The following is a 19,320-nucleotide window of genomic DNA, read 5'->3' as shown; positions in this document are numbered from 1 at the left end:
CCTCTGCGGGTTCTCTTCCGGAGCAGGTGTCCCGCGTTGCCCTCAGGCCGTCTGCGTGGGGTCCTTCTCCCTGCAGGCCTGGAGCTTGGCGGGAAAGGGACTTGGGCAGCCTCGGGGTGGGTCCCTCCCCACTGCTCACAGCACCTGCTACCACCACGCTCTTCCTTGCTCCTGCACGTGGGCTCTCCATCCCACCCAAAGCCGCCAGTCACCCGCCCTCCCAACGCTTTGGTTAGTCCCGCCTCTCGGCCTTGACTTTGGCCTCAGTCATATTCTCTACCTCCTTCAAAAACCAGGGGAGGCCGCCTTCCTCGGAACCGAGCTCAAATTGCCCACAGCCCTGCAGCTCTGTTCCTACAGCGCCCTCCGCACTGTCAGTCCTGCGAGCTCTCCTTGCATTTCACTAAAACAGTAGGGCAGCACAGTGGTGAGAGCATGGGCTCTGGGGCCCGGCCTCTGGGCTCTAATCCAGGCTCCACAGTTACCAGCTAGGGGAGCCCGAGGAAGGGAGGTAACCTCTCTGTGCCTCAGTCCTTCTGGGTTCTCAAACGCAGTCCATCACCAGTACCAGAGGACTTGTCAAAATGCAGCCCGCTGGGCCCCACCCCTGAGTCTCAGACTCCGGCAGCCTGGGGTGGGGCCTGAGAATCTTCCTTGGTGAGACGCTGCTGGTGCAGGGACCCTGCTTTAAGAACCGTTGTCCTAGTTGCTAGGGAAGTTAAATGGAAGAAAAAGAAGAATGGAGTCCAGGGCCTGGCCGCACCGTTCTCCAGCTCTGGATCCTGGGAAAATCACCTAGCTTCTCTGAGCCCCACTGTTCTCATCCTCACAGCTTATCCTGGGGGTCCCTTCCCAGGATAACCTGAGCTTCCTGAAGGGGCTCAGCACACAGCTGGTGCCTAATTAATGTTTCTCGAACCAAAGGGAATGAAGTTTGAGAGACTGAGCTGCAAAGTGCAGCACGAATGGAGGGACGGCAGTCAAACAACACAGGCTCATGAAACATCAAGATCTGGGGTCCCCCCGACCTGCTGGGACAGGAGAGAATGTCAGTGAGTGAAGCCAGCCAGGAGTGGGACAGCAGGGAATGGTGGGGACTGTGGCATGTGGGCCCCATCAGAAGCCACCATCCCTTCAGTGAGTTGTGGCTACGTGCCAGCACGAGCCCAGTGCTGCCAGTCACTCTGACTGCGGCCAAAGCAGGAAGGAGGGTGGTTATGTGAAAACACCCAGAAGTCAAACATGGCCTGCAATGGACCAGACCCCGCCCCACGGCTGCCAGCTCAGAGCGGGAGCAACTTAAGGGCAGCTGTCCTGGGCTCAGGACTAGAATCCCTGGGTCCTTGTCCCCACACAGGGCTCAGCAGAGGGCAAGAAGGGGGATGGCGGGCTCCCCAAGGATGGGTCAGAATCATCAGCATCTAGACAGGCATTTGGTTCAGGGCATTTATTTCATGTCTCTCCATTCAGGCCCTGGGGCCAGGTGTGGGGCAGGAGACCAGGCAGGGGTAGCAATAAATAACACGGACAGACGGAGCTCCCCTCCAGACAGATGAGGTTAGAGGAGGTTAGAGGGGAGCCACAATGTGGGGTGAGGTGCTGGGGGGCAGGGAAGGAGGGGGAGGCCAGGCCCCGGGACCTCACCGTCACCTGCCCCAGCCCTTCCTGCCCCGGCCCCAAGACTTTGGGAGGAAGGGAGCCCACAGCCAGTGGGGGCCAGCGAGGGTCCTGAGGGGGGGTGGCCACACGGCTGCCCCCAGCTCCCTCACTTGACACGGATTTCAGCATACTCGGCCAGCTCCTCGGTCAGGGTGTAGCTGTCCTTGGTGGGTCGTTTCCCCAGATCCGAGTGGGAATAGCTCAGGTCCAGCTCTGGGGGTTCCCCCCGGAGACCCAGCAGCCTCCTCTCAGATCCCAGGCGCCTCTCGCTCTAGGAAGGGAACCCACCCATTAGAAGGATCCTGTTCCCCCTTTTCCAGATGCAAAGGCTGGAGTTGCTTGCACCCCCGCCGCTCCGGAGTTGAGCTCCGAAGCCCTGTGTGAGCCTCCTTTCTCAAGGGCCCTGGCCCAGCCACCCCACATCCCCGGGCCCACTCTGGGGTCTCTGCCTGTGTCAAGCGCCCTCCACAGCCTGAAAGGTGCCTACAAACCCCCTTCTCCAGAGCCTCTTCAACACAGGAATTGGGGGCACACAGTTCACCCCATAACGCCTTCCCAGATTACAGCCACCAGCTCAGGACCCCACCTTGCCAAACCTGCTCCAGCAAGTCCTCCCCAGTGGCTGGGTCTGGTGTGGTCCCCCTCCTCAAACTGGGAGGCCCTGCAGGTGTGACTTGGCCTTCCCTGTCATGAGCTCCATCGCCGCCCCCCAGCCCCACACGGGCCTTTGGACACACACACAGGACAGCAGCCACAGACAGACAGAAGGGAGCAGCAACGGGACAGAATAGACAAGGCCAGGAGAGCTAGGCAGGGCCAGACTTCACTGGAACCATCCTGGACGCCTGATGGGGACGCACACACATGCACGCCAGCCCCAAGGCCCGAGGAGGGCCCGGAGGTCGGCACACTGAGGCCCCAGAACCTACCTCCTGGGGCGCTCATTCCAGGGCAGAGACCTCTCTGGACTAGTGGAGAAGGAGATGCAGTCATAGACCCAGGCGGAGGGGGGGCTTCCCTTGGGCCCCAAGCCCCAGAGCCCCCTTGGCAGCCTCAGTCTGAGCACGCCCTCCCAGGTCAGGGTCAAGCCGGCCCTCCGCACTTGCTCCCTTTCCCTCCTGAGGGGCCGGGCCGCCGCCCCTCGGCCTCCCAGCCCTCCCAGGCCCTCGGCGTGCCTAGCATCCAAGTTCTCCAGCTGGTCTGGAGCCGCAGATCTCCGACCCTCACCTCGTACTTCTCCGGCGCCCCAGAGATTCGGAAGTCGCTGCTGAACAGGACCGGGGGGGTGTCCCCCGCCGAGAAGCTGGGGCTCTCTGTCACGTTCTTTCTGCAGGGCAGGACATGTCAGCCCCAGAGGGCTCCAGGCCTCCCTCTCCCCTCCCTGTCTGCTCCTCCATCCACCTTAGGAGCTTGGCCCAAGGGACCCCAGGGCTTCTCCCACCCATCTAAGCCAGGAGGACGGCCTCTCGGAGTGACCAGCCTCTCCCTGTCTGCCCCTGCCCAGCTCTCCATGCTTGGTGGCTGAGCATGAGCCAGCGGGCCCCGCCCTCTGCCACTGTTCAGGACCCCAGCCTGGCTCCTCGGGGGTCTCCTCAGATGCTCTGGGTCTCTGTCCCTCCTGCTGCCAGGATGTGGAGCAGGGACATTCATTCACTTTCAGGACAGCCGGTGTGGGTGTGCCACAGGGAAGGAAAACAGCAGTGACAGCCGCAGCACAGCTGTGAAAAGGGGTGTGGCGGGGCTGGGGAGCGCTTTTTTCTATGTGTGAGAAAGATTGTCCCTGAGCTAACATCTGTGGCACTCTTCCTCTATTTTGTATGAGGGATGCTGCCACAGAATGGCCCAATGAGGGGTATGTAGGTCCGCACCCAGGATCCAAATCTGGAAACCCCAGGCTGCCGAAGCAGAGCCTCACCACTTGACCACTACACCACTGGCCCAGCCCTGTGGGAAGCGTTTTTTGTTGCCACAGATATGTGTAACCAATGGGGCTTCTGGAACCAACTGTGGCTGATGCTGTGACTGCAAGCCAGGGGTAGCTGGGCTTTTCCCATCACACCGAGTGTGTGCGGGAGAGCTCCTGGGGGGCAGGAGGCCACAGCACAGGAGGGGGACAGGTAGCAAATGACTGGTGGAAAGTGCTAGGCCCAGGCACCGGCACCCCGTGACTGGCAGTGGCTCGTGTTAGCAGGGGCCTGTGTCCTCCATCCAGCTGACCTGTCTCCGAGCAGAACCAGCCCTTCCCACGCACAGGGCTGCCATCCCTCGGAGACTCCCCATCCCGCATCAGCCCCGTCAGGCCACTCACTTTCTGCGTGTCTGGGTAATGTAGCAGACAATGGCAATGAGGATCGCAAAGGCCACTACGGCTCCCACGGGCCCGATCTTGGCCCACATCAGGCGGTCTGAGGACAGAGGAGACCCAGGAGCCCTCAGAGCTGCTGGTGGGAGTGGGGACACTGGGGTTCTTAGGAGACGGGCTGGGGCAGGGCTGAGAGTGACAATGTTTACACAGCTGACACGCCCTTGCAGTGACTGACTGGCCTGGAGGGCCCAGGGGAGGGGCCGGTAAAGGACAGGCAGGCTCGCTCCTTGCCCACTGGAAAGGGTGTCTCTACCACTCCACCCCCCTGCAGAGCCTGACCCAGGCTGATGGTCAGCCTTGGGAGGGAGCCCAGGTCCAAAAGGAGCCCCTCTGCCCGTGGCTCCCAGACCCAGCCACAAACTCACGGGATCCCTGGAAGGGCAGCTCTAGGCTCTTGGTGCCATAGAGGTTGTGGGAAGTGCAGATGACCCGGGGCGGGGCCTGCGCCTGGCCACGCAGCGTGAGGATGCTGGTGAGCACCAGGCCACTGCGCTCCGTGTACACGAATTCCCGCTCTGTCTCGTTCACCGTCACGTTGCGCGAGGGCAGCTCGAAGGCCACAGAGGGCTCGGGGTTGGACTTCACCACGCACAGGCACTGCACAGTGTCACGGGCCGCCGCACAGTGGGATTCCAGGAGGATCACTGGGGCGACTGCAGGGGCAAGACAGAGAGGGGGCCTCAGGGGACTCCGCGGCTGGAGGCCAAGGGCGGTGGCACTGTCTCAGAGGTGAGCTGCATTTTCTCCTCCGTGCTACCTCTCGCATCCTCTCTAACTATTTTCCTGTAGCACATGAGTGAGACGGTGGCGCTCCCCACTCACACTCCTCCTCCAATGGCTCTGCGTCACTCAGAATAGAATCCGGATTCTCGGCCTTGGTCCACAAGGCCCCGCAGGACCTGGCCACACTAGCCTCCTCTCACCGCTCTTCCTTCCCAGGCAAGCTGTCCTCCCTGCTGTTTCTCAAGCTCCTGGAGCTGCCACCCCGCCTCACCTCCCCAACACCCCCCCCGCCAGGCTTTGTGTTTCTCCTGTAGCCTAGAACACTTTCCTGTGAGCTGCCCACTCACCCCTCTCTCCACGCGGATTCTGCTCAGGCACATCTCTCTCTCTGACATCTCTTCACCAACTGTCCACTCCCTGTCCGCCCGCTCGCTCAGGCTTCTCCCCAGCACTGTTCCTACCCATGTTCTCTGTTGATGTGGATGGTCCATTTTTTCCATCAAGACAGCTCCTACTCTGTCTCCACTCTGTCCCCCACATTTGCAACGTGCCTTGCACACAGCAGGAGCTCTGGGAAGACTGGAGGGGCGAGCTGCTGAATTCTGCCCGCTCCCCTTCCAAGCCATCCTGCAGATGCCGTGCGCCCACGCCTGGAGCCCCCTGACAGCCTGACCTCCCTCCCTCCTGGGATGCCTCAGTGCCACTGGCACCAAACACCACTGCCACCAAGACAGTTTTGTTGAGCTTTGCTTTGCTGCCTTTTGTATTACAAAAACAGTACTGGTGTGGGGTTTTTTTCTCTCATTTTCCAAAATATGAAATGATGGGGCACTGAATGTTGCTTTTTTAAATTATATCCTCTTTCCTGCCTGGACAGTCAGGCACTCCGCTTTGCTCGCTCTAGACTGAGCTCTGGTTCTCAGTTCTGACCAAACCCACTTACACATGGGCTAGAGACCCTTGGCCCACTCACCCAACTTATTTTTGATTTCCAGAAAAAAAGAATATGCAGGTAACAGTGATGGGCCAGGGGGCCATCTGACCAGACATATCTGCATAGAGTTGATTCCAACTGGAATCTCAATGTGTACCTGTATCTAAGTCTGGTAAATTAAAAATTATGTACCCCAAATTCTCTTTAGCCAGACATGTGCTGTGCTTGCTGCAGTGTTAGCAAATTAACACACCACAGAACAAATCAGTAAAACTGACAGCAATTAAATTTTTTTTGTGTGGAGGAAGATTTGCCCTGAGCTAACATCCATTGCCAGTCCTCCCCTTTTTTTCGCTTGAGGAAGATTCACCCTGAGCTAACACCTGTGCCAGTCTTCCTCTATTTTGCATGTGGGTCACCACCACAGCCTGACTGATGGGTAGAGAAGGTCCACACCCGGGATTTGAATTTGCAAACCCGGGCTGTGGAAGCAGAGCATGCGGAATTTTAATCCCTGGGCCACAGGCCGGCCCCTATTAAATTTTTTTAAAACCCTTCCATTCAAGACCCCACCACTGGTACTCTGGTGACAACTCCCACCGTAGATGCTGTGGGAAGGCTGACTCCCTGCCTGCCTGGCCTCATTATCTTCATAGCTTTGTGAGCAGCCTGGGAGACCTACAAACCCTGAGTGACGCTAAACAAACGCCAACTGCCACAAGGAATGGGGTGTTCGGGGTTTGGCTTGAATCCCAGCTCTGCTCTCTGCTGGCTGGGTGGCCCCGATCAGGCCCTCAGCTTCTCTGGGCCTACAAGACGGGTTCCCATCTGTGCGAACAGGGGCGATGGTCCTTAACTAGCCAGGGGCTGCGGGGACTCAGAAGACCGGCCCGCGAGTGCCTTGTAAAGGCTCCACATCCCACCCAAGGGCTTGTGATCAGAGAACTAGAACCATCCCAGCAGAGGGCGCACGTGAGCGAAGCCGCCGCCCCGGGAACGCGCCCCGGACGGATACCCGGCCTGGAGGCCGCGGGGAGGATGCGTGGGAAATGCAGTGATATCTAAGACTCCTGGAGCACACAGCACGCGGCAGGCGCTGTGGGCCCCCTGTAACTTCCTTAGTCTTCGCAACAATCTTTGGGGTAGGATACTGTTGTCACACCCGTTTTTCGGAGGAGAGAAGTAAGACTCAGCAGGGGGAAGCACTTGTCTGGGGTCGTGCAGCGGGGCGAGACAGCTAGGATTCCCACCCAGGTGCGTTCAGCTCCGTCGGGTGCCGGACACCAGTAACACCTCGGTTTCTTCTATGAAACTGGGGTAAAGAACAGTCCCCTCCCCCAATCTGAGGCCGCACCCCCAGAGGGCAAGCGCCCTAACACAAGCCTTGGCGAAACGTGAGGGGCTCAGCTGGTGGTGGGGGGGGGTGGTGGCTCAGAGCTCCTTAGCTCCTGCAGATCGAAGGACTGACACTCCAAATTCGTTTGTTTTCAGACGCTGCCAGATGAATGAGGCCGTGGGTGCCAAGGGCTGTGGGGGAAGTGAAGTAGCCAGAGGTTTAAGAGCTGGGCAGACCGGAGTCCAGAACAATCCTGGCTCTGCAGCCTTCCTAGCTGCCTGGCCTTGGGGAATCTGACCGTCAGTTAAGGGGATGATGGTAACACACCTGCTTCCCAGGGCGACACAGGGCTCAGCCAAGTCACACCCGCAGAGGATGTAATGCCCGCTCAGAGCAGGCCCTTAAGGGACGCTTGCTGCCCCCACCCTCATCGCACGGGAGGGCCTGTGACTGAAGACATCCGTGAGATGCTGTGTGTGTGCAGAGAAGGTCACAAACATGCCTGAGGATGAAAGTAGCGGAGCAGTGGCAGCCTCTCTGGGAACACTCTATGCACTGCACACATACAGAGTACTGAGTAGGACTGTGCCCAACACCTTCTGGCAAACTCGTGTGTTAGGGACCATTGTAGGTGGAGTAACTGAGGCCAGCAGTGGGGACATTTGGAGACTAGTGTGAGAGGCCAGGTTGGAGCAGAGGAGGAAGCAGGGGAAATGGAAATAGGAGGTGACATTCCAGAGGGAACTGCTGGAGGAGGGGAGCTATGGCTCGGAGTGATGGCTGGGGGTTGGGGGGGGTGGGGGTCTGTCCAGGGAGAGGGAGGCCAGGAGAGGCGCTGGTCGGCAGTGGAACGAAGAATTTCATTGCCAAGATAGTTAGTTTTCATGAGCATCCATCTCATCTCTCTGGCTACACTGTATCTGCTAATAAGCTCGGTGTGCGGCCGGCCTGGTGGCATAGTGGTTAAGATTGCATGCTCCACTTCAGCAGTCCAGGGTTCATGGGTTCGGATCCCTGATGTGGACCTAGCACCACTCATCAAGCCATGCTTTGATGGCGACCCATACACAAAATAGAGGAAGATTGGCACAGATGTTAGCTCAGGGCCAATCTTCCTCACCAAAAGATAAAATAAGCTCAGTGTCCTCTTGGAGCTATCTCCCACCTCCCACAGAGCCACATAGCCCTTTGCACATAACGACTGCTTGATCAACGCATTCTGATGCAATAATGTAGGATGAGGTCAACTTTGGGCAGTACAGAAGAGTGGAACCACACTGCCTGGATTCGAACCTCAAATGCTGCCCTTTTCTGGCTGTGTGACCTTGGGCAAGTGGCATAACCTCTCTGGGCTTTCCTTTTCTGAAAACTGGGGACAGTACTAGAACTTCCCTCATAGGGAAGTCATGAGGATGAAACGAGTGGGTCCCGGAACAAAGCTGCCAACAGTCCCTGGTACAAAGTGGTGCTGTACAAGGGTTAGATGTCATGGTGATTGTTTTAGTTCATGCAAAGGGGCAGCGGCCACAGGCTCCAGAAATCTCCTCTGTCAAAAGCCCACCACAGGATGTGGGGACACAGTATCCTGAGGTGGGACTTTGATTTTCTTGCTGTGGACTGAGCTTCTCTGCCTTCCCCATACTCGTCTGCTGGAGCAAAACCACTGCTTGGGTGGGATGCTCCCAGGAACCTAGGGGTCCCCTGATGAACCATTCACCTGAGGCGGGGCGTGGAGGGCTCAAGTCCGGCCTGCTCTCGGGGGCAGGGGTGGAGAGGGGAGTACTCACACTCCACGGAGAGGTTGAAGGCGGTGGCCCTCTGGCCATATTGGTTCTCGGCGACGCACCAGTACTCGCCGTCGTCCTCGGGCGTGACGGCCGGCAGCTCCAGCTGCAGCTCACTCTCGTAGATGACGGTGGCCAGAATCTGCTTCTCCTTGAAGATGGTGAGAATCGGATCTGGGTTGCTCTGTGTGGAGCACGAGATGGAGACCGTCTCCCCCTCCACGGCCACCACCGTCCCGTTCACCGTCGGCTTCCAGGGTGCATCTGGGGGGCAGAACAGGATGCTGATGGTCAGATGCCAGGGGTGCTTCTTCTGCCAGCCAGCTCCCACCCCAACTGTGACCCCAGACTCCCCAGTCCTAGCACACCAGCTCAGGATGGCTCAGATAACTCCAGCCTGGCCGTCCTGTTTACGAGAACAGGGACTCCGCAGCCACGGTGTTGCTGCTTGAATCCCGGCTCTTCCCCTTCCCAGCCGTGTGTATCTGAGCCATGTCTTAACCTCTCTGGGCCTCATTTTTCTTATCTGGGAAATGCGCTTACTAATAGTCCCAACCTCATAGGGGTCACTGAGAACCCTAAGTGACGGGCAGGTGGATGAAGAGCCCTGCCCATGCGGGTGGACGCTCGATAAGTGCACAAAATTTCGAGCTGGCCAGATGGGGTAAGTACTTTGGAGAAAAACAAACAGGAGGGCATGGGAAGTCAGAGCAGCTACAGCTTGAACTAGGAGGGTGAGGGAAGCCTTCCATGCAGCTGAGGCAGTGGGTGGGAGCCAGCCGGGGGACGCTGGGGGAGAGGATGTGTGTAAAGCACTCAGAAACTGCTGAGTAAATGTTGGCTGTGGCTGTCATGATTTTCATCCCCATCCCCGGGCGTTTTGCCTCAATAAATATTTGTGAATGAATGAATGAATGACCTCTCCTTGGTTCCTTCTTGTCTGACCAGCCCCCTCCCCCAGGGCCCATAATGGACATGTTGCACACCACCAGCTGGAGGAGGCCTGGGGTCCCCTCCACCGTCCTGTGAGAAGTGCAATGGGCTTGTTTTAAAATGCAGATTCCTGGGGCCGGGCCAGATCTGCTCCCAGACCAGCCAGGGCAGCCCCAGCACATAGCAGACTTTCCTGGGTGGTGGGGACCATGTCTGTCTCTTCTCCTCTTGTCCCAGCCATGAGAGTGGTGCAGACTAGTGTCATAGGTACTTGTGGAAAGAATGAAGGAAGGTCTTGATCTGCAGCCCCCTCTCCATCTTCCCCTCAACCGCCTTGTGTCCCTGACCACCCCGGGGAGGGGGGGGGAGTGGAGGGCGGGGCCCCTAATCTCTCCACCTCAGGGCCAGGGCCAGTGCCAGGCGTGCGTGCACTGGGCAGCGACTCACACATGACACTGAGCCCCACGGTGCGGTTGTCCTGGCCGTAGGCGTTCTCTGCTAGGCAGGCATAGACGCCGTCCTCCTGGGGGGTCACCTCGTCCAGCTCCAGGAACAGGCTCTCGGCCACGGCCTCCCGGAGCACCGCGCCGTCGCGCATCCAGGTCAGCAGCGGCGGCGGGTTACTGTCGGCCCCGCAGAGCAGGCTGACGTGGGAACCCTCGATGGCCTCCACCGAGGAGTTCATCTCCACAATCAGCGGGGGGTCTGAGGCCCGGGACACAGCCGGTCAGCGGGCAGGTGCGCAGGCCCCGCCCCCAGCCCGCCCCATCCAGGCCCCGCCCCCGGTCGCACCCAGGCTCACACTTGACGTCCAGGCTGGCGTAGCCTTCGAACTGCAGGGTGGTGTTGGGGAAGGAGGCCTGGCAGCCCAGCCGGTGGCCCTTGGCCTCCCTGGTGGGCACAAAGTGCAGCAGCGACACCTGCACCCAGGTGCCCTCGTCCTCGCGCAGCCGCCCCAGCACAGCTGGCTCCCCCAGCCCCTCATGGCCCAGCCAGCTCAGCTCCGGGCGCAGCTCGGGGCAGTTGTCAGGCACCATGCAGCTGACCTCCACCTCCGTGCCTGCCACCACCTCTGAGGGGACCACGATGTTGGGAGTGTCTATGGGAGATGGGAGGAAGGAGGGTCGAGGAAGCAGCACTGGGCTATGGGACCCCCCACCTCGTCCAACTCCATTCCTGGTCCCTGGTCCCCTCCCGGTCCTTGGATGCAGAATTCCCCACAACCTCCTTTCCTCTGGTTATCCTTCACCCAGTAGCCCCACAGACCCAGCACGGGTGTAATAATCATGGGAATAACGATGTCAAGGTCTGAGCACCTACAGTGTTTAACTCGCCCCGTCTTTCCAGCAACGCTAGAAAGTGGGTAACAGTGTTTTGCTCATTTTGCACATGAGGAAACTGAGGTCCCAGCTGGGATGGGGTAAACTGGGCTCACACCCTGCCACACTGGCTCGTCCTCTGCTCTCTGAACACCACGCTATGCTCCTTCAGAAACCCCTCGCCTTCCCCGTGTTTGCTTTCCTTCCACCTGTGTGCATGAGTGTGTGGGAGCATGAGCATGTGTCCTGGAGATTTGTCTCTGTCTGGCTGTGCCTGCAGGGTCTCTTTCGGCATCAGGGCTGTAATCTGGCTCCTCATATAGACTCGGTGCTGATGGGGAACCCTAGTGAAGGGCTTCAGGATGCAAGGCCCCTCAGCTGGCCCTGCGCTGAGCGCTTGACACCCATTCACTCACTGCTCTTGTCCCCAGTTTACAGAAAGGGAAAGCAAGGCCCAGAGAAGTTTAGTAACTTGCCCACAACCATCCAGCTAATGCAGGAGTCCAGAGGCCTCCTGCTAAGCCCTGGGCCCCACTGCCCTTCTCCCAGGTGTTTCCAGAAGAGTTGGGGCACCGCTTTTCCTCTGCGGGCAGCAACATTACTTGGGACCCTGTTTCGGTCATCTCTGTCATCTGCCTGGTCAGTGTGGGCATTGGGATTCGCACCCCCCAGCCAAACCAACAATTCCCTGGATCTACCCTCAGACCTCCCTGGAAGGACCCCCCACTGCCCTGGCGCTGCCCTGGCCCAGCCTCAGGGGACTCACTGATGATGTCCAGGACGCTGTGCTCAGAGAAGGTATACTGGTTGTAGCCGCCGAGGTCCCCGCGGAAGTAGTACTTGCCACCCAGCTCGGGGCTGAGGCTGCTGAGCAGGAGGGTGCAGTTGCGCAGGCCCAGGTCCCCCAGCAGGCGGCTGCGGCCCTGGAAGCTCTCATGGACCACCTGGGTGCGCGACTTGAACACCACTGGGGGGTAGTTTTTCGGGTAGGGGCTGTTGAAGTACCAGACGCCATGCACGACAGCCGGCCGCAGCTCATCAGGGAAATCGAAGCGACAGGGAATGGAGACGCACGTGCCCTCAAAGGCCGAGATGGACGAGGGCATCCAGGCACCCCAGTGACCCCCGCGGGAGGCTGTGGGGGAGCAGGACCACTGAGGCGGAGGAGCACGTCCTGCCTGGATCCCCACACACACTCCCTTCACCTGCTGCTGGCCTGTGGGTCCAGGGACCCACAAAAATGACCCAGCCTGCTCAGGGGCCAGGGCCCCAGCATCCCCAGCTTCCCCAGCATCCGCAGTATCCCCAGCATCCCCAGCATCTGCAGCATCCGCAGCATACCCAGCAGCCACAGCATCCCAAGCATCCCCAGTCATTACCTGAAATCATAATCCAAAACAGGGGCAGTGCCGTGAGAAATATCATTCTGTGCAAGTGAGCAATGGCTGGAGGAGGGAGAGGAGAGGGTTAGAGGCCAGGGGAAGAAAGGGTGCGTCCATGAAGGCTTCAGGGAGGGGCCTGTTCAGGGTTAGCGCTGCTGCGACTGTTATTTGTGATGACAAATGCTTCTCTGGCATCACCCGGGTACCAACCCTCCATGCTTCACGCTGTTGTGTTAATTCATTTGATCTCTTTGAGGTAGGTGCAATTATTATCTTCATTTTATAGCTGAGGTCCAGAGAGGTTAAGAAACATGCCCAAGACCACACAGCTGGTAAGTGACAGACTAGGATTCAAGCCCTATCTGCCTGGCCCCAGGACTGCAGACTTAACAGCCCCACTGTCCTGTCTCTGTGTGGCAGTGACATGCCGATAATTATCTTCATCAGCATCATGCCCCTGGGGGGCTCCAGAAAGTAAGGACAGAGCAAAGGCCGGCCCAGCAACAGGAAGCAGGGGAAGCCGGGAGGAAGGAGAAGTCAGAACCCCATCCCTCACCTCAGCCTCCCTGAGTTGGGAATGTCTTCTGGTTCCTCTTGAAGCTGTCAGCCAGCCGACCTGGAACAAGAGTCAGACAGGTGCGAGGGGCCCAGCTTTCAGCATCCACTATGAGTTGTGGCCTGTCGTCAGGCTGCCCATGTGATCTCTGGTGCTCAAGGATGCTCGGCTCCCTCCCACACAGCCTGGAAGCTGCTCTGTGGTCAACCCACCCCCCACCCCCAGCAGCAATGGAGGAGAACTGTGGGGAAGGAAAGGGGAGCAGCAGAGTATTGGGGTGGGGGGAGGCAGGGGCTGCGGTGAGTGGGGTCAGGGACAGAAGTCCCACGGCCGAGGCCTGGGGGTGGCAGGCAGGGACCCAGCCCATCAATGACTGGGCTTCATAGCATCAGCATTCCCAACATGCCGCGTGAATTCCTGCCGCCCTCTCCCACCCCACAAATGGCCCCTGGTGTCCCCACCCTCAACAGAGGCCAGTGCCCGGCACAAAAGGGCCCTGTTCCCTCAGGGAGAGGGTGCCTTATCCTGGGGGGCTTCTCGGGACTGAGAGAAGATCAGGCACTCCTGGCCGGGCTCGGAGTGGGGCCAGGGCAGACCAGGGCTGGGAGTCAGCGAGCCCCTGGCACCCGGCTGCTCCGTGGGTCGCCCCAGGGTTGGAGCCAGGGTTTCCAAGTGGCTGCCTTTCCCGGCCTTGGGCGTCCTCTTCCCACAGACACAGACGCAAGCACAGTCAGACACAGGCGAATGCTGCTATGAGATGTGACAGATCCAGACTCAGCCCGAAGGAGCAGGCTCACACGACACTCACGCGGACACCCGGTCAAGGCCCTGCACACGGACAGGGGCCGAGTCCCCTGTGCCCACGGAAGCAGCTCTGCACTGCCCTCCCTCCAGTCACGGCGCCCCTGGACCCACATGGCACGGCGTGCGGGCACACACCGACCTGCCTGCACACCATGCTCACAACAACGCGCGGACCTGCGCACACACACCGGGGTATAGCTAAGGGCAGGCCCCCAACGTGCTGATGGACACATGGCAGATGGCGCCCTTGCACCTGCGACAGGAAGGTACAGGAGAGGGACACGGGTGAGGGCCAGCCACAGTAGGGCAGGTGTGTGAAACGGGTATGAAGACCAGGCGTTCTTAATGGGGGTGAAAAGCAGTTCTTGGGGTGGGGACCAGAAAAGTCTTAGCTATCACAGAGATTTGCGACTCTCTAAAGGGTCGCAGGACATGCACAGCTACACAGTCTGTCTGTGGCGTTACAATTTTAGCCGGGGAGTGAGATTGGGGAAAACAGGTCTAAAAATTTTCCTTAGTGCAGCGTAATGAAAAAGAGGTTGGGAAACACTGATATAGGTTAAGACTCACCCAGGGGAGGTGCACACGCATGTGCATGTGTGTGCAAACACACACACCTGTTGTGTGCCCAGGTGCTGGACCGTGATCACTCACAGCCCACTGCCCCCACCCCCTCCCAGGTGGCAGGATGCAGGTGTCTGATCACCTGGGCATCCTTCCGCTCTTCACCCAGCCCCAGACAACTTCCACCCCGTCTGCTCTAAACCAGGGAGCCCTGGGGCAGCTGTTCCTGCACAACCTCCCCCGCAAGGGGTGCCGAGGAGGCCCTTTGTTCTTCCTCTCTGTTGGTTCTTCCCAAAGGCCCCTCACTGTGCCTGCCATGGTCCCAGCCCATCCCCAAAACAGTTCTAAGCATCACCCTCCCACATCCTAAATTAGCGGCCGTTCACAGTGACATTTGTGACCCAGGCCACTTCGCCCGGCAAGTGCTGCTCTCCCCCATCCCCGGGTCCTCTGCTCTCCCCCATCCCCTGGTCCTCTGCTCTCCCGCATCCCCCGGGTCCTCTGCTCTCCCCCATCCCCTGGTCCTCTGCTCTCCCGCATCCCCCGGGTCCTCTGCTCTCCCCCATCCCCGGGTCCTCTGCTCTCCCCCATCCCCAGGGTCCTCTGCTCTCCCCCATCCCCGGGTCCTCTGCTCTCCCCCATCCCCGGGTCCTCTGCTCTCCCCCATCCCCGGGTCCTCTGCTCTCCCCCAGCCCCGGGTCCTCTGCTCTCCCCCATCCCTGGGTCCTCTGCTCTCCCCCAGCCCCGGGTCCTCTGCTCTCCCCCAGCCCCTGGGTCCTCTGCTCTCCCCCATCCCCGGGTCCTCTGCTCTCCCCCATGCCCGGGTCCTCTGCTCTCCCCCATCCCCGGGTCCTCTGCTCTCCCCCAGCCCCTGGGTCCTCTGCTCTCCTCCATCCCCGGGTCCTCTGCTCTCCCCCAGCCCCTGGGTCCTCTGCTCTCCTCCATCCCCGGGTCCTCTGTTCTCCCCCATCCCCCGGCCCCCTCGGCTGCAGGACTCACTCGATGCTCTTGCTTCTGCACCCTCTGCTCCGCCGGCCCAGCTCGCATTCCCTGGCCTCCCAGGGTCTAGGCCCCCACTTGCCAGCCCCTCCTCTCCCCCCCGGGTGCCAGGGGCCGCCTGCCTCCAGGGCCCAGCTCCTCCCTGTCCCTGGGGGAGGGGGGCACAAAGGGGCCCTTGTCACCATCTCTGGAACTGGGCAGCCTGACGCCTGGGTTCTACTAGCTCCTTCCTGGAGGGGATGGGGGGCGACTGCCTCACTTGCTCCTCTTCCCCCAGCACCGTGCACCCTGGTTCTGGGGCCCTGGGAGGGCATGCTCCTTCTCTAGGAGTCTGTGGCCAAGAAGCAGAGGCGTTGTCCTCAGCATCTAGGGCATCTTGGTGGCAACATTAGGTCTAACTCCAGTCCTGAGAGGCCACAGAGGCCGGCGTGGGCAGGAGGAGGAGACAAGACCTTCCAACTCTGGGCTTCAGTGTCACCTCTACCCTCTCTAGAATCACTTCCCTGAGTCACCTTTAGGGCTGGCATCTGGTCTGTTTTCTTCTAGGCTCTCCTTGCCATGGGCAGCCACCTTATGCATTGACTGTCTCCTCTCCTGAGAGCATGACTCCGGGAGGCCGGGCCGTGCCTTCCGTTTCTCCACCTCTCTTGCGTGTTGAATGGCTCCTGGCACAGGGCTAGGTCATAAACGCAGAGCGGGGGCCTGAGTGTGTTCCTCAGGTCCCCCATGGCACTTCTGACTGGGGGTCTTTGCACCGCTCCTCCCTCTGGGAACACTTGTCTGCCCCAGCCCACCCCCCACACCACTGCAGCCACAGGCTCCTAGCTGGGATGTCGCTTCCTCTGGAAGCCCACCCTGCCCTTCTCTCCAGGCCAAGCCCCTCCATTTAAATGCTGCCTGGTCCTGTCCTCATCACATGGGCTGGCCAACCTGCGCTGTCCACCAGCGCGGGAGATCTCAGAGGGCAGGCTTTCTGCATGTCCGCCTGTCTGTCTGTCCCGTTCACCTGGGTCTCTGGAATAGTGCTTGGTGCACAGAGAGTGCTCCACAGTGGCCCTCCTGCCACCCCAGTCCCTCCCTTTGGTCACAACCTCTGCAAGGTGGTGGGGGGAGCTGGTGGTGGTGTGATTAAGGGGAGTAGTCGTTTGACCATGAGCTGTTCCGAGGGCATCTTCTGTCCTCCTTCAGGCCACAGCATGGGGCAGGAGGGAGGGTCCTTTCTCCCGAGGGAGAACCCGGCAGGGTGAGGGTTGAGGGGCGGGGAAATCCCTCAGCCCTGGGAGTGAGGAGTCAGAGAAGGCTGGAGGAAGGGGGAGGGGAGTCCCACCCCCACCTCGGGCTTCATGATGTCAGACTCTGCCCGTGCCTTTCCCAGCCAGGGACAAAGGCCCATTGAGTGTCGGGTGGGGCTTGAACGCCTGGGTCCCAGAGAAGACGGGGGCCTGGTGCCTGGGCTTCAGGGGAGGACATGACTGAGATCCTGGGGTGCTCGTATGTCACAGCCTTCAGCGTCAGTGCCAGCCGCCTCGAGGTCGTGTGCCTGTGCAGCGTGAGGTCCATCTCTCCACGTGTGAACAGAAGGCTGTCACGGGGGGCAGAGGCGCAGCGGGGGCGTCCCACAGAGAGCGCTGGCAACTCTCACTGGAGTCTGGAATCTCGGGGCTCCAGACCACAGGAGGACTGGGGAGCACACGTGGCCTGAGGCGAGGAGCCACACTCGGGCCCAGCTGCAGGGCTGCCAGACTGCCCCGTCCTTCCAGACCAGGCAGGTGTGGTGGCCACTCTGACAAAGTACCGCTCTCTGAGTGGCTTAAAAACCAGATTGATTACCCCACAGGGCTGGAGGCTAGGCATCTGCTGTCATGAAGTTGGCGGGGTCCATCCTTCTGAGGGCTGTGAGGGAGGGATCTTTTCCAGGCCTCTCTTCTTGGCTCCCAGACGGCCACCATCACATTCACATGGCATTCCACTGCATGCAGGTCTCTCTGCCCAAATTCCCCCTGTTTATAAGGAGACCAGTCCTGTTGGATTAGGGCCACCCCAATGACCTCATTTTAACTCGATTATCTCTGGAAAGACTCTATCTCCAAACCAGGTCCCATCTGAGGTCGTGGCAGTTAAGACTTCAACATATAAATTTTGAGGGACAGCATTCAACTCCTAACAGCAGGAGTTCAGATTTTTACAGGAAATATCTTAATTTTTAGCCCAATTTTACCTAAAACAGTGTGCAGACTGAGCAAAACTCATCTCGGAGCAGAATCGAGCACTCAGGCCCGCCTGGTTAACACTCTCAAGCAGAGCTGCTGCATCTTCCGACCACGCAGGAGGCACTGGCTACCCTCAGCCAGCACTGGCGGCTTCCCACCAGGAGTCCTCAAGCGTGGGACTGGGGCGGCCAGCAGCATCAGTGTCACCTGGGAGCTTGTTAGAAACGCAGGCTCTAGGGCCCCCCTCAGATCTGCTGCGTCGGGAGCTCCAGCCATCTGCATCTTGCCAGGCCCTCCAGCAGACTCTGGGGGCAATCCGAAGTCTGAGTCCCTCTGCCTCTTGTCTCTAGGACCACCTGGAGAACTCACTAAGATGAGAGAAGAGCACTCCGGGTCATGAAATGTAATTAGGAATCTCACGTTGCCCGCCTCCCAGGTATTTACCGAGGAGTCTGAGAGGCCTCCACCGTCCCTGTCAATTCTGACCCTTTATACTGATGAGCCATTGGATGGTTTCCAAAACTATGTCACACTCACGCCACACTGAGCAGCTCAACAGCCCCGGCCAGAGGAGCTGAGTCCTGAGAGATGCTTCTCTCCTCTAACAGATGAGGGGCGGGGTTTCAGAGCCAGGAGAAGATGCCTGTGAGATCCCGCCGCCAATAGGGGGCCAAGATCTCCATCTGCCTCCCCCGACCCCACTTCAGTCTCCTCCAGGAGAAGCTTTCCCAGAGGAGAGCCCCCATGGATTCTGGGGCCGAAGGTAGAAGTTTGTGGGGGATGAGCCCAGATCCCAGGTGGGTGTAGCTTGGCTCACAGAGTGTTGATTCAAAGAATCGAATTCCTTTAATCACTTACCAATATTTTAAAAATCAGGAAATTTCACATAAAATAATGATCGGCACCTTCTCTGGAAAAGTACCTCCAGCCGTCCATGTTTGGCCTGCCTTTGGGCCTGGCAGCCACCTCTAGATGGGGCCCCAGCTTCCCCACTCACTATCTGCACATGACACGGAGGCCAGATGGCCAAGGCCCTTTATCATCGTGCTAATGCTCGTGTTTTCTTACAGGCTAATAAGATAGGGGACTATATCTTGTTTCTCTGTTTCATCCAAAGGGGGGAAATCGGATAAATTGAGAGGAATATAGCTTTCGAGAAGAAGGGGGAGGCGCCGAATTCCTTGTGGAGGTGGACAGTATTCTGTGTGTCTCATGTGCAAAGTGTGTCCTTGCTGAGAAGATACAGCTGCGGATGCTGCTGTGAAGCACACCCACCACCCCACCGCTAACCGCCCCATCTGGAAGGTCAGTGGTTCTCTGCCTTGTTGGTCCCAGGACCCCTTCTACTCTGCAGAATTACTGAGGACTCCAAAAAGCTCTTGTTTAAGTGGGCTGTGTCTATTGTTACTTATTGTAACAGAAAGCAAAACTTGGAAAATGGTAAAGCACAAGATAAGCAAGCACACGATCCATTGGCCGTCAGAGTGATGATGTCATCACGTGTCACAGTCTCTGGAAGTCTCCCCTGCACGCTCACAAGAGAAAAAGGCAAGGCACGTTGCAGTGGCTTCCACTTGCGGAAGCCCAGAAGGTGTCCCCAGACCTTCCTTGGAGAACACTTGCCAGGCATTGGAATTTGTTACTCCTGTTTCAAGAAGACTTCAAGGAGAGGAAACTTTGTTAAACTTTGATTTCCTGCTGTTGCAACATAAATTCCAGGGTTTTTTTTTTCTTTTCTTCTTGTTCTTTGTT

At 58.9% G+C, this 19,320-nt stretch overlaps 1 protein-coding gene across 2 annotated transcripts; it reads right to left on the bottom strand.

Moving 5' to 3' along the window:
• Window positions 1–1,432: 1,432 nt before the first annotated feature.
• Window positions 1,433–15,508, bottom strand: MAG (myelin associated glycoprotein). 2 transcript variants are annotated; one of them, XM_014838230.3, is made up of 12 exons: window positions 15,359–15,454; window positions 12,992–13,051; window positions 12,433–12,498; window positions 11,820–12,188; window positions 10,537–10,833; window positions 10,182–10,439; window positions 8,805–9,065; window positions 4,390–4,677; window positions 3,968–4,064; window positions 2,887–2,986; window positions 2,589–2,627; window positions 1,433–1,930 (listed from the first exon to the last, which is right to left on the bottom strand). In XM_014838230.3, the coding sequence occupies exons 3-11, from the start codon at window positions 12,476–12,478 to the stop codon at window positions 2,601–2,603; spliced, it is 1,743 nt and encodes a 580-aa protein (XP_014693716.1). In that variant the 5' UTR covers window positions 12,479–12,498; window positions 12,992–13,051; window positions 15,359–15,454; the 3' UTR covers window positions 1,433–1,930; window positions 2,589–2,600. The 2 variants fall into 2 exon arrangements, with proteins under 2 accessions (XP_014693716.1, XP_014693715.1); XM_014838229.3 differs by lacking the exon at window positions 2,589–2,627 and having other exon boundaries at window positions 15,359–15,508.
• Window positions 15,509–19,320: the final 3,812 nt, after the last annotated feature.

Source organism: Equus asinus, chromosome 26 (assembly GCF_041296235.1).
Source record: "Equus asinus isolate D_3611 breed Donkey chromosome 26, EquAss-T2T_v2, whole genome shotgun sequence".
In the NCBI taxonomy this organism is placed as follows: Eukaryota; Metazoa; Chordata; class Mammalia; order Perissodactyla; family Equidae; genus Equus; species Equus asinus.
The sequence above is the reverse complement of the archived record's forward strand: the minus strand, read 5'-3'. Positions and strand labels throughout refer to the sequence as shown.

Excerpts from the sequence above, each read along its gene's own strand:
- MAG (XM_014838229.3), bottom strand. The coding sequence starts at position 12,478 with ATGATATTTCTCACGGCACTGCCCCTGTTTTGGATTATGATTTCAG. Across the intron at positions 12,189-12,432 it reads GTTTTGGATTATGATTTCAG|CCTCCCGCGGGGGTCACTGG; the intron begins GTAATGACTGGG and ends GCTCCCCCACAG. Across the intron at positions 10,440-10,536 it reads CGCCAGCCTGGACGTCAAGT|ACCCCCCGCTGATTGTGGAG; the intron begins GTGAGCCTGGGT and ends CCCGGGCCTCAG.